This window comes from Ochotona princeps, chromosome 9 (genome assembly GCF_030435755.1).
Source record: "Ochotona princeps isolate mOchPri1 chromosome 9, mOchPri1.hap1, whole genome shotgun sequence".
Lineage (NCBI taxonomy): Eukaryota > Metazoa > Chordata > Mammalia > Lagomorpha > Ochotonidae > Ochotona > Ochotona princeps.
The window spans coordinates 77,966,912-77,980,893 of record NC_080840.1 but is presented as its reverse complement, the minus strand read 5'-3'; the positions used below and the strand labels follow the sequence as shown (position 1 = coordinate 77,980,893).

The following is a 13,982-nucleotide window of genomic DNA, read 5'->3' as shown; positions in this document are numbered from 1 at the left end:
CTCTTTGAAACTTGAACAAGTTTGGTGGGGGAGGGGGGAAAGAAAGGAAAAGAAAGAAAACAGATTGTAAGTTTTGCCAGGTCGGTGGAAGTGAGTTTCGCTGTCAGTGCGTGTAGGTGCTCTGGTTGATGAGAGGATCGGGTGCCCAGTTCATTCTCACTCACCTCCTCCGGCAGGGGCCTCTCCATAGCTCTGCCTGTGCTGCTAAGACCCCACAGGAAAAGTGGGTATGCCACAGGCACAGCTTCTCCAAGCCCAGACTTGCACACTAGCCCCACCAAACATTGCCCACCTGTCATCAAAGCTCCCTAGGGAACTTGCCTGGGAGGGGGTTTGGAGGAAAGCGGTGCCGGGCTCTCTCGCTGGTTTGTAACCACCTGGTGTTTGGTAGTGGACATCTGGTCTGTCGGGTGCATCATGGCAGAAATGGTCCTCCATAAAGTCCTGTTCCCAGGAAGAGACTGTATCCTTCACGGGAGGGAGCCTGGGCGGGGGGCTCCTGGCCCTCAAGGCTTTGTGTTCACAGGCACCTCTTGTTTCTGGTTTTTGTTTTAGTTTTTTTTAAGCCGTAAAGTATTGGAATCTTTGACACTAAAACCCCAGATTGCTGCAAACTGAAGGCTAAAATAGAGGTCAGCAATCATTCGTATTGTGTGAAGAGTTCACCCTTAGCTAGCAGTTGATTTCCCATTTCTGTGTGTCTAGTGCACTGGTAGAATTCCTCGTCCTCACCTTTGTTTTTGTCCATGGCCCATCTTAATTTTATCATTTCATTTTATTTTCAGTTGATATCTGGTCAGTGGGTTGCATCATGGGAGAGCTGGTGAAAGGTTGTGTGATTTTCCAAGGCACTGATCGTATCCTTCCCGGGACCCTGGCCCGGCCATGCTTTGTGTAGGTGACAGTGGCAGCGTGGTCTCACCTGCTTACAGGAGTGCGCCAAAGAAAAATGTCGTCTTCCAGACTGCATGTTGTTAAATTAGTGTCACAAAACAAGTGGTTTCACTTTGCTTTTTCTTTTTGACTTGACTACCTGTGATGATTTTACTGGATTTAGAGTTACATCAAGCCAATTATGTTATATCCTAATTTTATTTTTAAACTAGCTAGAAATTTATGCAAAATAAATTATTCACTGATATGTACATTCATATACTTAAAAATGAAAATGCTGTTTCATTTAGTTCATTTCACTTGTTTAACCAGGAGAGGTGTTATCTAGTGAGCTAATATGCTTGCGTGATTTCATTTAACAGGCTATTTTTTAGTTGTCAGTACATATTAAAAGGTTTTGCCCTAATGTAAGAACTGAAATACACCACCTAAGACCTGAAAGAAAAGCTTAAAATGGGAATTTGGGGAGAAACAGTGTGTTAAGTTCACTTGTTTGTTATCCTGCTGACACTTCATAGAAATATTAGTTGTGACACTCTGGGAAAGGTAAATCAGTACAAGCGGCAAACACTAGCTCATACTGCGGCCAGCAAGGCATGTTCGTGATGAGTGAGGGAAAACAGACGGCACAGTGGCCATGAGAGCCCCTTCTCCTCGTCCAGGCATCCTTCTTGCATGTCCAGCATCCTTCCCTCGCATGCGTCTCTCCCCGCCCTTTTCCCACCTGTGTTCTGACCACGTCATGTTTCTGTTGGTTTTGATTCTGTGTTTCACTCTGAAAGCTGAAGTAGCACTTCTCCTGGCAGGTAGGGCTGCTTTGAACACAAGGCAAGCTCTGTAGTCAGTGCTTACATATACTTCTTGAAAGTGATTTTCATCACTTTCTAAGGGTCATTTTCTTACGAATTCTTCACAGCACAAACTTGGAATGAAAAATTTTTATTGCTGACATTACATTTATTTTTTATTTTCCATATCCTACTCATAGATTACATGTGAAGATAAATATAGCATTTTGTTTTGTACTATTACATTTTCTAGAAATTTTTCATAAGTATTTGTTTTGTAATAAAAATCAAGTAAACTCAGTTTAAAAAGGGAAAAGTTATAGTAGGCTAGTAATTTAAAACTGAACTTCCTTAGTTTGTCTTAATTCTTCCTCACTTTATACCCTTTTTATTTTAGTAATTAAGGAATGTTCAATAAGTACAAAAGTGGAGAATATACATACTTTTTGGTACATATCAGTAATCTGAAATTTCTCCTTCACATTTAATACATCATCAGTAAATAATGCGTTTTATACAAAATTACCAAATGTTATTCTCAAAACTCACATAGAGAGCCACCCTGTTTTCTAAAGAAAATTTCACAATTTTCAAATACATGTTGAAACGCGCGGAAATGAAGCCATGTATTCTCAAAGGCTTACTTCCAGTTTTCTGTGCCCCAGCATGGACACTTCGCCCTGGTGGCAGCACACATTCTGAGGAGTCCAGCGCTGCTTGAAACTTTGGGTTTCTTACAGAGCAGAGCCCTGGCATGACACAGCAGTGGGGTCTGTGCATACTCAGAAGGTCCACCAGGCTCGTCCAAGTGTCCTTCCCCTCCTGCGTCCTGGTCTTCATTAGTCCAGCAGACACTCGTTCAGCTGCCATCGTTAGCCTCCTAACCTGACCAAGCCTCACCCTGTTTTGAGGTGGTGCGGATGTGGGAGCCACACCCAGCTGCAGGCTTGCTGGTGAGGAGGGCAGCCCTCGGAGTCCACTGGGATTTTGAGATTTCTGTTAGAAAACTCAAGTGTGGAATTCAAGAGATAGTCAGAGGTAAAGAGAGAAGTGTGGGGTCATCAGTCTGCCGATAGCCTTGAAGCCATGAGGCTGGCAGCCAGTGCCTGCAGACAGAGGAGGGGAGCACCGAGAATCAACCAACCAGCACTCAGGAAGTGAGCACTGGATGTGACCATGGCTCTGGTGAGCCAGATGGGCCCGGGGTTCCTGGAGTCAGGGAGAAAGCCTGAGAAGAACATGTTTAAGACAGAACTAGAGAGATCGGAATCTAGACAACTCTCGAGGGATAAAGAGCGTAGTGATAGCGAGCAGGAGCCGAGGGTGTGCCTGAGAGGTGGGAGGGTGAGCTGCACCCAGCCCGCTCCGCAGTGCAGGTCTGAGCGATCCCCGGGACTGAATGGGGAAGAGGTGTGGAACGGCTAAGGAGAGAGGGAAAGGTGCAGACTAGCTTCCACAGGACAGAAGGAAGGCATGCCTCTGATCCAGTAACGTGTCTGAAAAAAAGGAGGATCCACCAGTGATGGGGATGCCTGGAGCCCATTCCCAGCACAGCCTGGAAGCCCACCATTCAGGAACAGCAGAGGTCAGGCACCTGAGCCCACCTGGGCCACCTACCTCGCTGCAGCATGAGCTCATTTCTAAGACAGACCACTGTCACTTTTTAACTGCTGTTCACACGCTTGCTCTGGTAGCTTAGTTTCAGCATCACTTTCCTTGGTCACAATTCTGGCCATCCCAAGCTTTGCAGGCGCCCTGTGAAAGAGGCACTGCTGCCGAGATCTATATAGTACACGTAGGGAAGCTGACCTCTTGGCACACTAACTCGCTGTGTTCCTTGTGAATGCTCAGTGTGTAGCTGAGTCTGCAGTTTGAAAGGAAGTAGACAGGCTGCCCAGGCTGTGCCCGCAGAGGGTGTGGCGGGTCAAAGCCAAGTAAAACGGAGTGGCTTCTCAGAGCTCAGCTTGCTCTGTCCCAGCCAGGTACAGGGAGGAATGTGGCAGAGGACTCCCCAAGGCCAGAGCTGGCCCTGCAGCTGTCCTCACTGTCCACGCGGGACCGAGGCCAGCCCCAGCTGTCAGCTGAGGGTATCAGTGAGATTCTCTCCTTCGCTTCTGAGTTCTCCGCTTCAGAGAGCTGAGGTCTTCCTCAAAGAAATTCCAGAAACTGATCTCAGTGTCAAGTGTTTACTTATTTCTGCTTTAGGGACTCTTAGTTATAAGTTTATTTTGAACTAGAATGGAAAGGTATATAGACAGCATGGTGCCGATTCACCAAACTATGATGCTAATGTGTCAAAGAATATATAGCATAGATGGATTGTCAAATAATTTAACCTAGAAACAAGCCTTATTTGAACACCATTCCAAGTGCTTCTGCTGACCCAGTGGGGTGGCCCTGTTAGTTCCTTGCTGATGTAAATGTAATGTAAGCACTCCTTCAGATAGTACTGCTTGGTGTAACATGAATGTGAAGCATTTCAGTTGTATTTTCCTGACGAGACCTCGTAGATATTGATCAGTGGAACAAGGTGATTGAGCAGCTGGGAACGCCATCCGCAGAGTTCATGAAGAAGCTTCAGCCCACTGTGAGGAATTACGTGGAGAACAGACCAAAGTACCCTGGAATCAAGTTTGAAGAACTCTTTCCAGACTGGATATTCCCATCAGAATCAGAACGAGACAAAATAAAAAGTAAGATACCTCTTTTTCTTAAACTTGCATGTGAAATCCAGGAAAAGCTTTCACGTGTACATGCGTGTCCATTCCAAAAGTGAAGGTTGGGAGGTGAAATAAGATGACACCCCAGAAGAGAGTCACATGTGGGCTGGAAACCGGGCACGTGAGGCACTGTGCAGAGACGGCTGCCAGCCTGGCAGAGTTGTCCTCAGTGTTCACACCCATCTGAAAGCTCCTGCAGCCACCCATCACAGCACGGGAAACCCACAGCGCTTTCAAGTACAAAGAAAATTGGAATCAAGATTGTAGGGTCAGACTCTGTAATGGTTGTTCGGTGAAAAGGCCTTCCCTGTCCGCTAATGCCCTTCAGTGAAATGTCCATGTCAGGAAAAGCAGGTTTGTTTTCATCCACAGCAAAGTAAACAGTGCCTTAATCAGAGAAGCGGCCAGCTTTCCCTCGCCCATGCAAGTTGTGAATTTTAATTGCCAAAACCTGGGGGAGCCTATGTTTTAGTTATTGAACTTGTATTTTTTATATTTTATATCTAAATTTTTAATCTAATTTTTATATCTAAATTTTATTTTATATCTAAATTTTACATCTAAATTTTTTATGTTTTATTTTATGTATTATTGTGTGTTATTTTACGTATTATTTATTATTTTTATGTAAATTTTTATGTATTATTAACATTGCACAGAGCTAGGCCAAGCAGACACATCTGGTGAAGTGTATATCTTGTGGGAATATGAGTTTCATGCGTGGTTTTAAAAGTCTGTTCTAATCTCACACTTCGAGCCCACACCCATGGTAGTGTCACCTGAGCTCTGCCACACTCCCTGCCATGGTTTCTCAGCCTCCCTGCAGACTGGTCTTGGGGCGCAGGTTTCTCCTCCCCTTACACCGTCAGAGGCATAAAAACACGTTTGAAAGCCCAATAGCTGCGTGGATTTTCCTTAAGGTTTAGGGCGGGTCGATCCTGAGCCTGTCCTGTGTCTCCAGAGTTAACGTGTCTGTTCTGAGTGTGCAGTCACGTTGATTTCTTCACTGTGTGCTCTTCTTTGTTTGCACCCTAGCGAGTCAAGCACGAGATCTATTATCGAAAATGTTAGTGATTGACCCCGACAAGCGGATCTCTGTGGACGAGGCTTTGCGCCACCCGTACATCACTGTTTGGTACGACCCTGCCGAGGCTGAAGCGGTGAGTGTTGACTTGGGGAGGGCATGCAGGCCTCTTACTCCCTGCAGTCTTCCACCTCTTGATTCGGAATGACCATAGAGGGACAAGTCTCATCAGAGTAAGAACATTCTTCTGTGGGGCCAGAATTGCCTTCATTCATGTGGGCATCTGACCCCCTAATTCTGATGCAGGGCGCTTAGCAACAGGGCTGTGTTCTGAAAAAGGGTTGTTGGGCGGTGCGCTGTTGAAGGAGGCACACAGGAACACAAACTCAGACAACCACCGTATCACCAGGCAGTGTACCACATGGAAGAGCCATCACAGGTGCTGTGAAGAGTTGACCAATGCTGTCCTTTGTTCAGCATCTTTCCTGTGCCCAACCCTGTGTGTGGCCTCAAGTTATATCCTCTTCAGGAAGGCTGAGTCATTTGCTGGGGGTCACATGGCTAACCATGTCCCCATTTCCCCTGCTGGGTCAGTTCCATAAGCCTAGTGCTCATGTGTATTGTCCATGGCAGCACTAGCCTGGGTGACTGTTAGTTGTCAGTGAAGTACAACCCTTCAGCAATCTTAACTAACTGCATGCTGTCAAGCATGACCCATGGATTTCAGCACCATTTTAAAATTGTTTGTAGGAAAAGAATCTGGTTTATGAGCAGATTTGGGGGACAGTCTGTTTGTAAGCTGAGTATTAGACTTGAGAGTTCTACCAGGAGGAAAGATCCAAGGGACAGCTTCCTCTCCCAGAATTCCCAGCACAGGGACATTAGGCCAGAAGAGGATGGTGTAAGGGGAGGAGAAACCTGCGCGCCAAGACCAGTGTCTGAGGTCCTGTGATCATCAAGAGGAATTATTTTTAATAGCTCAACTTGGGCTGCATTCTTCCTTAATTATTTTGATCCTGAAACTGATACAGTATCACACTTTCAGAGCTTTTAATGAATCATTTATTAATGAAAAGAAACCTGTACCATAGAGCAGTTTTCCAAGTGTTTTGCCTCTTGCTAATACCTCAGCATTCTGAACAGCTGACTTTACCTGTAATCTCCTTTTTAGCCACCACCTCAGATCTATGATGCCCAGCTGGAGGAAAGAGAACATGCCATTGAGGAGTGGAAAGGTAAAACCCCAACATGTTCTGCCCCCTGGGGCATTTCCCTTTGGGAAGGGCAGGATCCCGCCGGTCTACTCGTTACCACACGGAAGTGAGTGAGGGTGAGAGAGGAGTGCACATGACCTCGTTACTGCTTATTCCATCTGTGAAAGGTGCAGGCTGCCTCATCTACCTTTACTTTGTAAACTAAACTCAGTTAATGGTGTCACACTTACCTGATAGTGTGTTAGAGTTGTGAAGAGAACTCCAGTTTGTAAGCTGACATGGCGAGTGTGACTGTGGCTCATGTGAACTCTGCACAGAATGTTACCATTCTAGTTTGGGGAAAGTTTCAGAATAAAAAAAAATGCAAATAGGTATTGTTATCAGGCAAGATTAATACACTACAAGCAGCCGAACCATCAGTGAGGAGGCCAGCTGACAGGTTTCCATTCAGACCAGCTCTTGAAAGCACTAATGGTGCCCTGCAAATAAAGCCAGCTTCCTGCGTGTGCACTCATGGCTAGGCAGTGCCTACAGCCACACACCTAGGCCTGAGGACATGCTTGCAGTATGCTAATGTCAGTTCACAAATCCTAGTATTTTAGAAACTCCTGATAGCTTCCTTGGTAGCTTACAGTTCTTACCAAAGAACATTGAAAAAAATGAAAGTGAAAGCCAAGCAACGACTGATATACAGAGTCATGTCTGTTGGAACCACTCTTGTCTCCTTCCCTGCCCTGACCCAACCACCTGCCCACCTGTGCACCCACCCTCCGCATCTTTGGCTGGCTGTGAGTGGATGTTTCAGACTGAGTAGACCCTACCACTGAGTCTGCTGTCTCTCACCACTGAAAGCAGTCACTCTGAGCCCTTGGGGTGGGGCCGGTCCATTTGAAGCTGTTTGCAGAGCAGAGGCTCTAACGGCACGTTTCTACCTGCATTTCTGTTTGAAGAGCTCATTTACAAAGAAGTCATGGATTGGGAAGAGAGAAGCAAGAATGGTGTTGTGAAAGATCAGCCTTCAGGTTGGTGATTGCTCTGATCACTGGATGATGTAGTGCCTGCTTTGCCCCTCAGCGTATCCACATGGCAGTCCTGGGTCACGTGCTGACATGGCCGACTTCGCCTTGGGGGCCCTTTGTGTGAAAGTCTCCCCTGTGGCTTGTCCCAGTGGTGGTGTTGACAGTGTTGCTGACGTGCCAGGCACTGAGCCGTTGCCACCACTGATGCCAACTGCATTGCAACATGAACAACCCCTTGTCCTGGTCCCATCCAGTTAAAAAAAAAATGCAAGTCTAAGTAAAATGGAGGTTGGCTCTCTTTTTAGAAAAGAGTACATATAATTCTTTATGTGGTAGAAGCCTAATGATTTCTGTGGTGTCTGAGACCGCTGTTAGTGACATTACCAGTATCTGTATTTTCTTACCTGTTTCTGAAGTGAAACTCTTCAATTCTATGTATTTTATCACTCCCTCTTAAAATTACACCCATACACACCACACACATACAACACATACATCCCCCACACACACACCCCACATACACCTCACAGTACACATTCCACACACGGTACCAACTGTAGAATTCTCTTCTTTTTCTTAAATATTATATTCAACATGACATGTATCTAGAGATTATAAAACTACAGCACAAATTTATGTGTTTGTTGTTACCTTATCACAGCTCTGGGAGCCTAGATGCTTTGTTGTTGCTGAGACCAAACTGAAATATGGATAGTAGGAAATAAGATGGCTTTGTTGGCTTTAAAAAGTTAAAGTATGTGTTTTCTGGATTCATGAAATATTTGTGTAAAACATCACTGATTTTTTTTTTCTTGTATGCAGTTTTTATGGCAGAAGGTGTTTTGAAAGATTCATTTATTTGAGAGAGGGAGAGAGACAGAGATCTTATATTCCCTGGTTCACTCCCCAGAAGGTTGCAACTGCCAAGCCTGAACCAGGTCAAAGCCAGGAGCCAGAAGCCTCATCCAGGTATCCCACGAGGCTACAGAGGCCCATGTGCTTGAGGCATCCTCCGCAGCTTGCCCGGATGCCGTAGCAGGGAGCTGGCTCAGAGGCAGAGCAGCCAGGACTGGAACGGGCTCCCATGTGGGATGCCAGTTCCACAGGTGGCGAGTTCGCCCACTACACCACAATAATGGCACCTATAAAATATTTTTATGTTTCCTTTGATTGTTGGTGCATTTTTTTCCTTAGAACAAAACTAATGGTCTAATTGAAATTTGTGACAACACTTGATTCCTGTTCCAGGCCTAAGCTTTTGCAATTTTTAAGATAAACACAGCAGCTTCCTTTTAATGTCAATTTGAAACCAGCAGATTTGTTTAAAGGTTGATAATACATGAGTACCTGCAAGGGTAAGTTAAAGAGTTCACAGAAAATCTAATCAAGAGAAGTCTATTTTGGTGCACTTTTTTTAAATCCAGGGGTCAACATTGTGGTATAGTGAGTAAAGCTGCTGGCTGCAGTGCTAGAATGCCCCATGGGTACTAGTTTGAGTTCCGGCTGTTCCACTTTCTGTCCAGCTTCCTGCTAATGACCTGGGAAAAACAGCAAAAGATGGCCCAAGTGTTTGGACCCCTCCTACCCACATGGAAGACACAAAAGAAGTTCCTGTCTCCTGGCTTTGGCCTGACCCAGCCGTGGCCATTACAACCGTTTAGGGTGTAAACCAGTGGCCATTTCTATCTCGCCCTCTCTATAATTCTCTTTCAAATAAGTAAATAAGTCTTTTTTTAAATTTTTTTAAATTTATACATGGATTTTTAAAAAAGATTTATTTAGGGCCAGGCATGGTAGCCTAATAGCTCAAGTTCTCACCTTGCATGCGCAGGGATCCCATAGAGGCACCGACCTGGATGCTCTACTTTTTATGCAGCTCTCTGCTTTTGGCCTGGGAAAATAGTAGAGGATGACCCAAAAAGCCTTGAGACCCAGATAAATATTTTCAGTGAACTCTTTGAAAACCTCGTGTGTGTATGTGTTTAACCACTGGCAAGAAAAGGAAAAGAATCGGGAGTATTTGGGATCCTGGGCCTCAAGAAAGACTCCGGGCAAAGTTCAGAATGTATGATTGGCTAACTTGTTGTTTGTGATAATAGTTTGGTTGGGAACTGCTGAAGGACAGAGCCAGGGAAGGCTGTAAGCCTGTTCACCTGGACCTGCAGCAATGTCGTGCCTCAGATTTTATTCTGTTTGGTTTTCTTAGCACAGATGCAGCAGTAAGTAGCAACGCCACTCCTTCCCAGTCATCATCTATCAATGACATCTCATCCATGTCCACCGAACAGACACTGGCCTCAGACACAGACAGCAGTCTCGATGCCTCGACAGGACCCCTGGAAGGTTGTCGATGATAAGCTGGAATGTTATACTTGTCATCAGTGAAGGGACTCTCGCTTCCGGGGCCCCAGATGCTTGGGGGTTGATGGAACCAAATAGGAAAACTCCATGTTCTGCATGTAAGAAACACAATGTCTTGCCCCTACTCAGTTCTCCTAGGATTGCCTGCTTAGATTATAAAATGAAGCAGATCATGTCTGAAGAAGAAAGTACAAGCCACAGTTTTAGAAATTTTGTTCAGAATCATTTCAGGTGAGCAATTAGACTAGCTGACTCTTTTTTTAAAGGTGTAAGTAACAGTGGTGGCATTCCTCCATAACTGTTGGGTCTTCTGTGCATGTGATGACAAATGCCTGCGTGACCTGCCCGTCTAGCACTTTGGAAATCAGTATCTAATTGCCAAATAATCTGCCAGGTAGTACTATTTCTAGAATTATCTCTTGATCTTAAATAGTTGGGTGTCTATCCAGAGAAGAAACATAAGTTTGTGCATATTAATTGGGTACCATATTACCTTATTTTACCCTACTTTATGGTATGATTTATTCTATCTTTTGTATTTCAGAAATATTATAATGGAATCTATTTAATAAACAAAACACACAGCATTTCTTAGATTGTGATGCTTTGGGCTGAGATGTCTTGCTGCTAGAGCCAGGATACTTGCTGGCCACACGGTCTTCATGTTGTCCAGCCTAGGGTGACTGTATGGCCAGCTTTCATGCATGATCAAGTTCTGTCTCCTTTGGTGCTGCTTACCGCATATTTACCTTTGACGTCCTGCCTGCCTTACTTCTTTTTTCTTGGTCTTTCTGGACTTGCTATTAATTTAAAATGCTACCTATAACTTCATCTTCTTTATGAAGCATATGACGCCTATCTCAATACGGGGCAAATTCCTGAATCCATGGCCTGATGTTAGAGTAAAATGTTGCAAAACAATTGCTGACATTTGTTATGGTCATTGACTTGCCAGAGATTGGCCTGAGTGGTTCACTTCCGTCACTCAGGGTGGAGTCGGTGAGCTTACCAGGTGGCTTTTGCCTTTGCCAACCCTGCATTCTTACTGGGCGTTTTCATCTTTGCTGGAAAAAGCTAGATGAACAGCCCTTTGGTCTGTTGCGGGGCAGGGCCGAGTTGGGAGTTTTGCATGCTGCTGCTGCTGCTGCTGCCTTTTGGCAGGGAAACCTGTGAATGTCCCAGAATGTTCCTCAGAGGGCTGTGAGGAGGAACTCTCAGGGGAGTGGTTAGCGTGGAATGTTTTCTGATTTCAAAACTGCTCACCTGAAATTGATGCTTTCAGACGTGACAACTTGTCGAGTTTTCCAGATGCACTGCAATCCCGAGTAGAAAGTGTCACTGCGGAAGTGGAGTCAGGGTGATCCCGTCCGCTGCCAGTGCTCATGGTGTGTCTCCCCCGAGCTTACTCCGCTACTGATTCATTATGTTGTATTCACTTATTTGAAGCTATATGGTCAGTGTCTTAGAGAATGTATTCTTAAGGAGGAAGAAACTTTATGCTGGGTCTAAAACACATAATTGTATCAACACCAGTTCTCTTCTTGGTTGGTCTTGTCACTGGAAACTGGAACCCATGATGAACAAAAATGGCATGGTGATAACTAGTTTTTATGGTGTCTTTGAGACACTCGCAAGTACAAAGACAAAATACTGAATTGAACTGAGGGAGAAACACCTGTTCAATGGCTTAGGATTATTTAGCCTTCTAGGGTCTAGGTAAGAAAAGTGCCACTGTCCGTATGTCAGCACTTTACAATGGCTTTCACTCCAATTCGCATTCTTTTTTTAAAAAAAAAAAACTTTACTAAATCTGTCTTTTAAAGGAGATACAAAGAAAAGGGAGAGTGTTAAAGACGTGCCAGCTGCCATAGGCTGCCAGTGAGCTCCTCCAGGTCCCACTACCAGGAAGGCCCCGGGAAGCAGAGTATGGTCGCCCCCGCCCACAGGCCCTGCTGCTCTGGGTGGAACCATGATGGTCAAGGCGGGGTTCCCGTCAGGTGAGAGAGAGCGCACCGGGATAGGCCACAGAGCTCCGTAGAAATACCTCACCCAGTTTCAGGGTCCTCCCTTCTGAGCCGAGACCTGCCAAGGTCCTGGTGCATTACGAGTGCTGAAGTGGGAGAAAAAGCTGAAAATGGACTCAACTTTTTCATCTTTTCTATTTTATTTTTGTAATTTATATTGTACACAACCCTGGAAGTAACTATTTTGGACATGTATTTTTATAAACCAGGTGATCTATTATTATTATCCTGGCATTTGGACTAGGTTTTTTTTTTTTTTTTTCTTTTGTTGGCTTCATTTTCAGTCCAGAAGGAAAGGAGTGCCTCCCCATGCCTGGTTCCGGAGAGTGGACGGAGCTCTGCCGGAGTGGAACGGCTGGAGGTACTGGCTGTGCCACGTGGACCGGGCTCTGGGTCTGCCCGTGGAGACCAAGCTCCGCTCCTGCTGGGAACACGACACGCAGGGCCCCAGCGCTGAGAGGCAAGCGCTCTCCATGGACCGGCTGACGCCCACATCCACGTGTGAAGCAGAGTGGAGTCCTGTTAAAGTCCGGATTTCATGCTGTGTTCAGTCATGATAATGATGTATGAGTGTGTCTTCTAATGTAACTCCTCTGGTATTTCACATGGTAGTAAATACAGGTGTGACCTTTCAGACTGCATATCTCAGAAGTAACGTTGCCTAATGTTTTATAATATATTGTGTGTTTTGATTGGTGAAAATAATACAGACTACATTTTAAAGAGAAATGCGTAAGATGTCTAGTGTTTTTCTGTGATGGTTTCTATTCCTGTTTCACCATGTTTGATTACATGTTTCACATGACCACGGGCAGGTCTCAGAGGGTTAGGATTTCAGCCAGTATCAGTCAATGTTTTCAAACTGAAAGGGAAAAAAATGTCTGTTCTCACAATGAAAATAGTCTGCAGATTCCTGAATTTTAAGTTTCCAACAGTAGTGGCAGTAAATTTTGACTCCAAAACCAGGAATTACAAAACTGAATTCCCAGAGTGCCCGTGTAGTTGTTTTTCCCTGTGGGTCAGCCAGGAGAAGCCCCTTGGGCCGTCTGCCAGGTAGCCTGGCAGCGGTCGCGGGTGCTGTGTCTCTGTGTGCTGGACCTCTGCTCCCAGGGCACTTGGGCAAGTCCAGTGCTTCAAACCACAGCTGCAGACAGGCCCCCAAAGGCTCTGCCTCCTCACTCCAGAGGGATGAGTGTCAGTTCTGTTTTAACAGGTCCTCAGAGACGGGAAGTGTTAGTGCTATTGATTTGGACCCCATTTCTTTGATCAGCCCTGTGCATATATTAGTCAGATTTCAGTTTGGACGACAAAGCACCTGAGGCAGTTAACTTCATCACGGTCTTGGAGGCTCAGTTCCAAAATGAGGAGCGCCATGGTCTGCTGAGGGTGGCAAATGGCAGTGGCAACATGTGCACAGAGAAAGGATCCCAGGCCACCCAGGAAGCAGCATGAGAACTGGGCCCAACCCAAGCTTAGAGAACCACTTTCCAGGGCACGCTTCAGTGACCTGGGGCCCCCTCCCAGGCCGCATCTCCTCAGACCATTGGTGGACATTCAGCATCCAGGCCATATGTTGGCCACTGCAGCACCTCTCATTGCACGATGGACAGCAGTAACATATAGTTTATTGGTTCACTGAAATGGTAAAGTACAGCCGAAGTGGGGTGAGATCCACATATTTCAAAAGGACTGTGTAGTCAAATCGTCTCAAAGAATCTGGCTGCTAACGGGAATGAGGTGTAGGGTTACCTTTGACAGTAAGATCTTATTTTTAAGATTATTTGTTTGAAAGGGAGAATTGAAGAGAGATAAAGGGAAAGACAGAATGAGTTTCTGTGCACTGATTCACTCCCAAATGACCGCATTAGCTACAAGTGGGCCTGACTGAAGGCAGGAGCCAACAGCTGCTTCTAGATCTCCCACATGAATGCAGGACTC

General features: G+C 45.5%; 1 protein-coding gene across 6 annotated transcripts in view; it reads left to right on the top strand.

The window, feature by feature from the left end:
- MAPK9 (mitogen-activated protein kinase 9) overlaps positions 1–12,773 on the top strand; it is a 44,413-nt gene extending 31,640 nt beyond the window's left edge. For 2 of the 6 annotated variants that reach the window (XM_058668858.1, XM_058668862.1), the window contains 6 exons: positions 786–857; positions 4,193–4,375; positions 5,438–5,562; positions 6,598–6,661; positions 7,591–7,662; positions 9,871–12,773. In XM_058668858.1, the coding sequence (XP_058524841.1) occupies positions 786–857; positions 4,193–4,375; positions 5,438–5,562; positions 6,598–6,661; positions 7,591–7,662; positions 9,871–10,013 (659 nt within the window). In that variant the 3' untranslated portion in view covers positions 10,014–12,773. Of the gene's footprint in view, positions 1–391; positions 464–603; positions 633–785; positions 858–4,192; positions 4,376–5,437; positions 5,563–6,597; positions 6,662–7,590; positions 7,663–9,865 lie in introns of those variants that run through there. The other 4 variants (XM_058668861.1, XM_058668859.1, XM_058668860.1 and 1 more) reach the window with 4 other exon arrangements.
- The last annotated feature ends 1,209 nt before the right edge of the window (positions 12,774–13,982 follow it).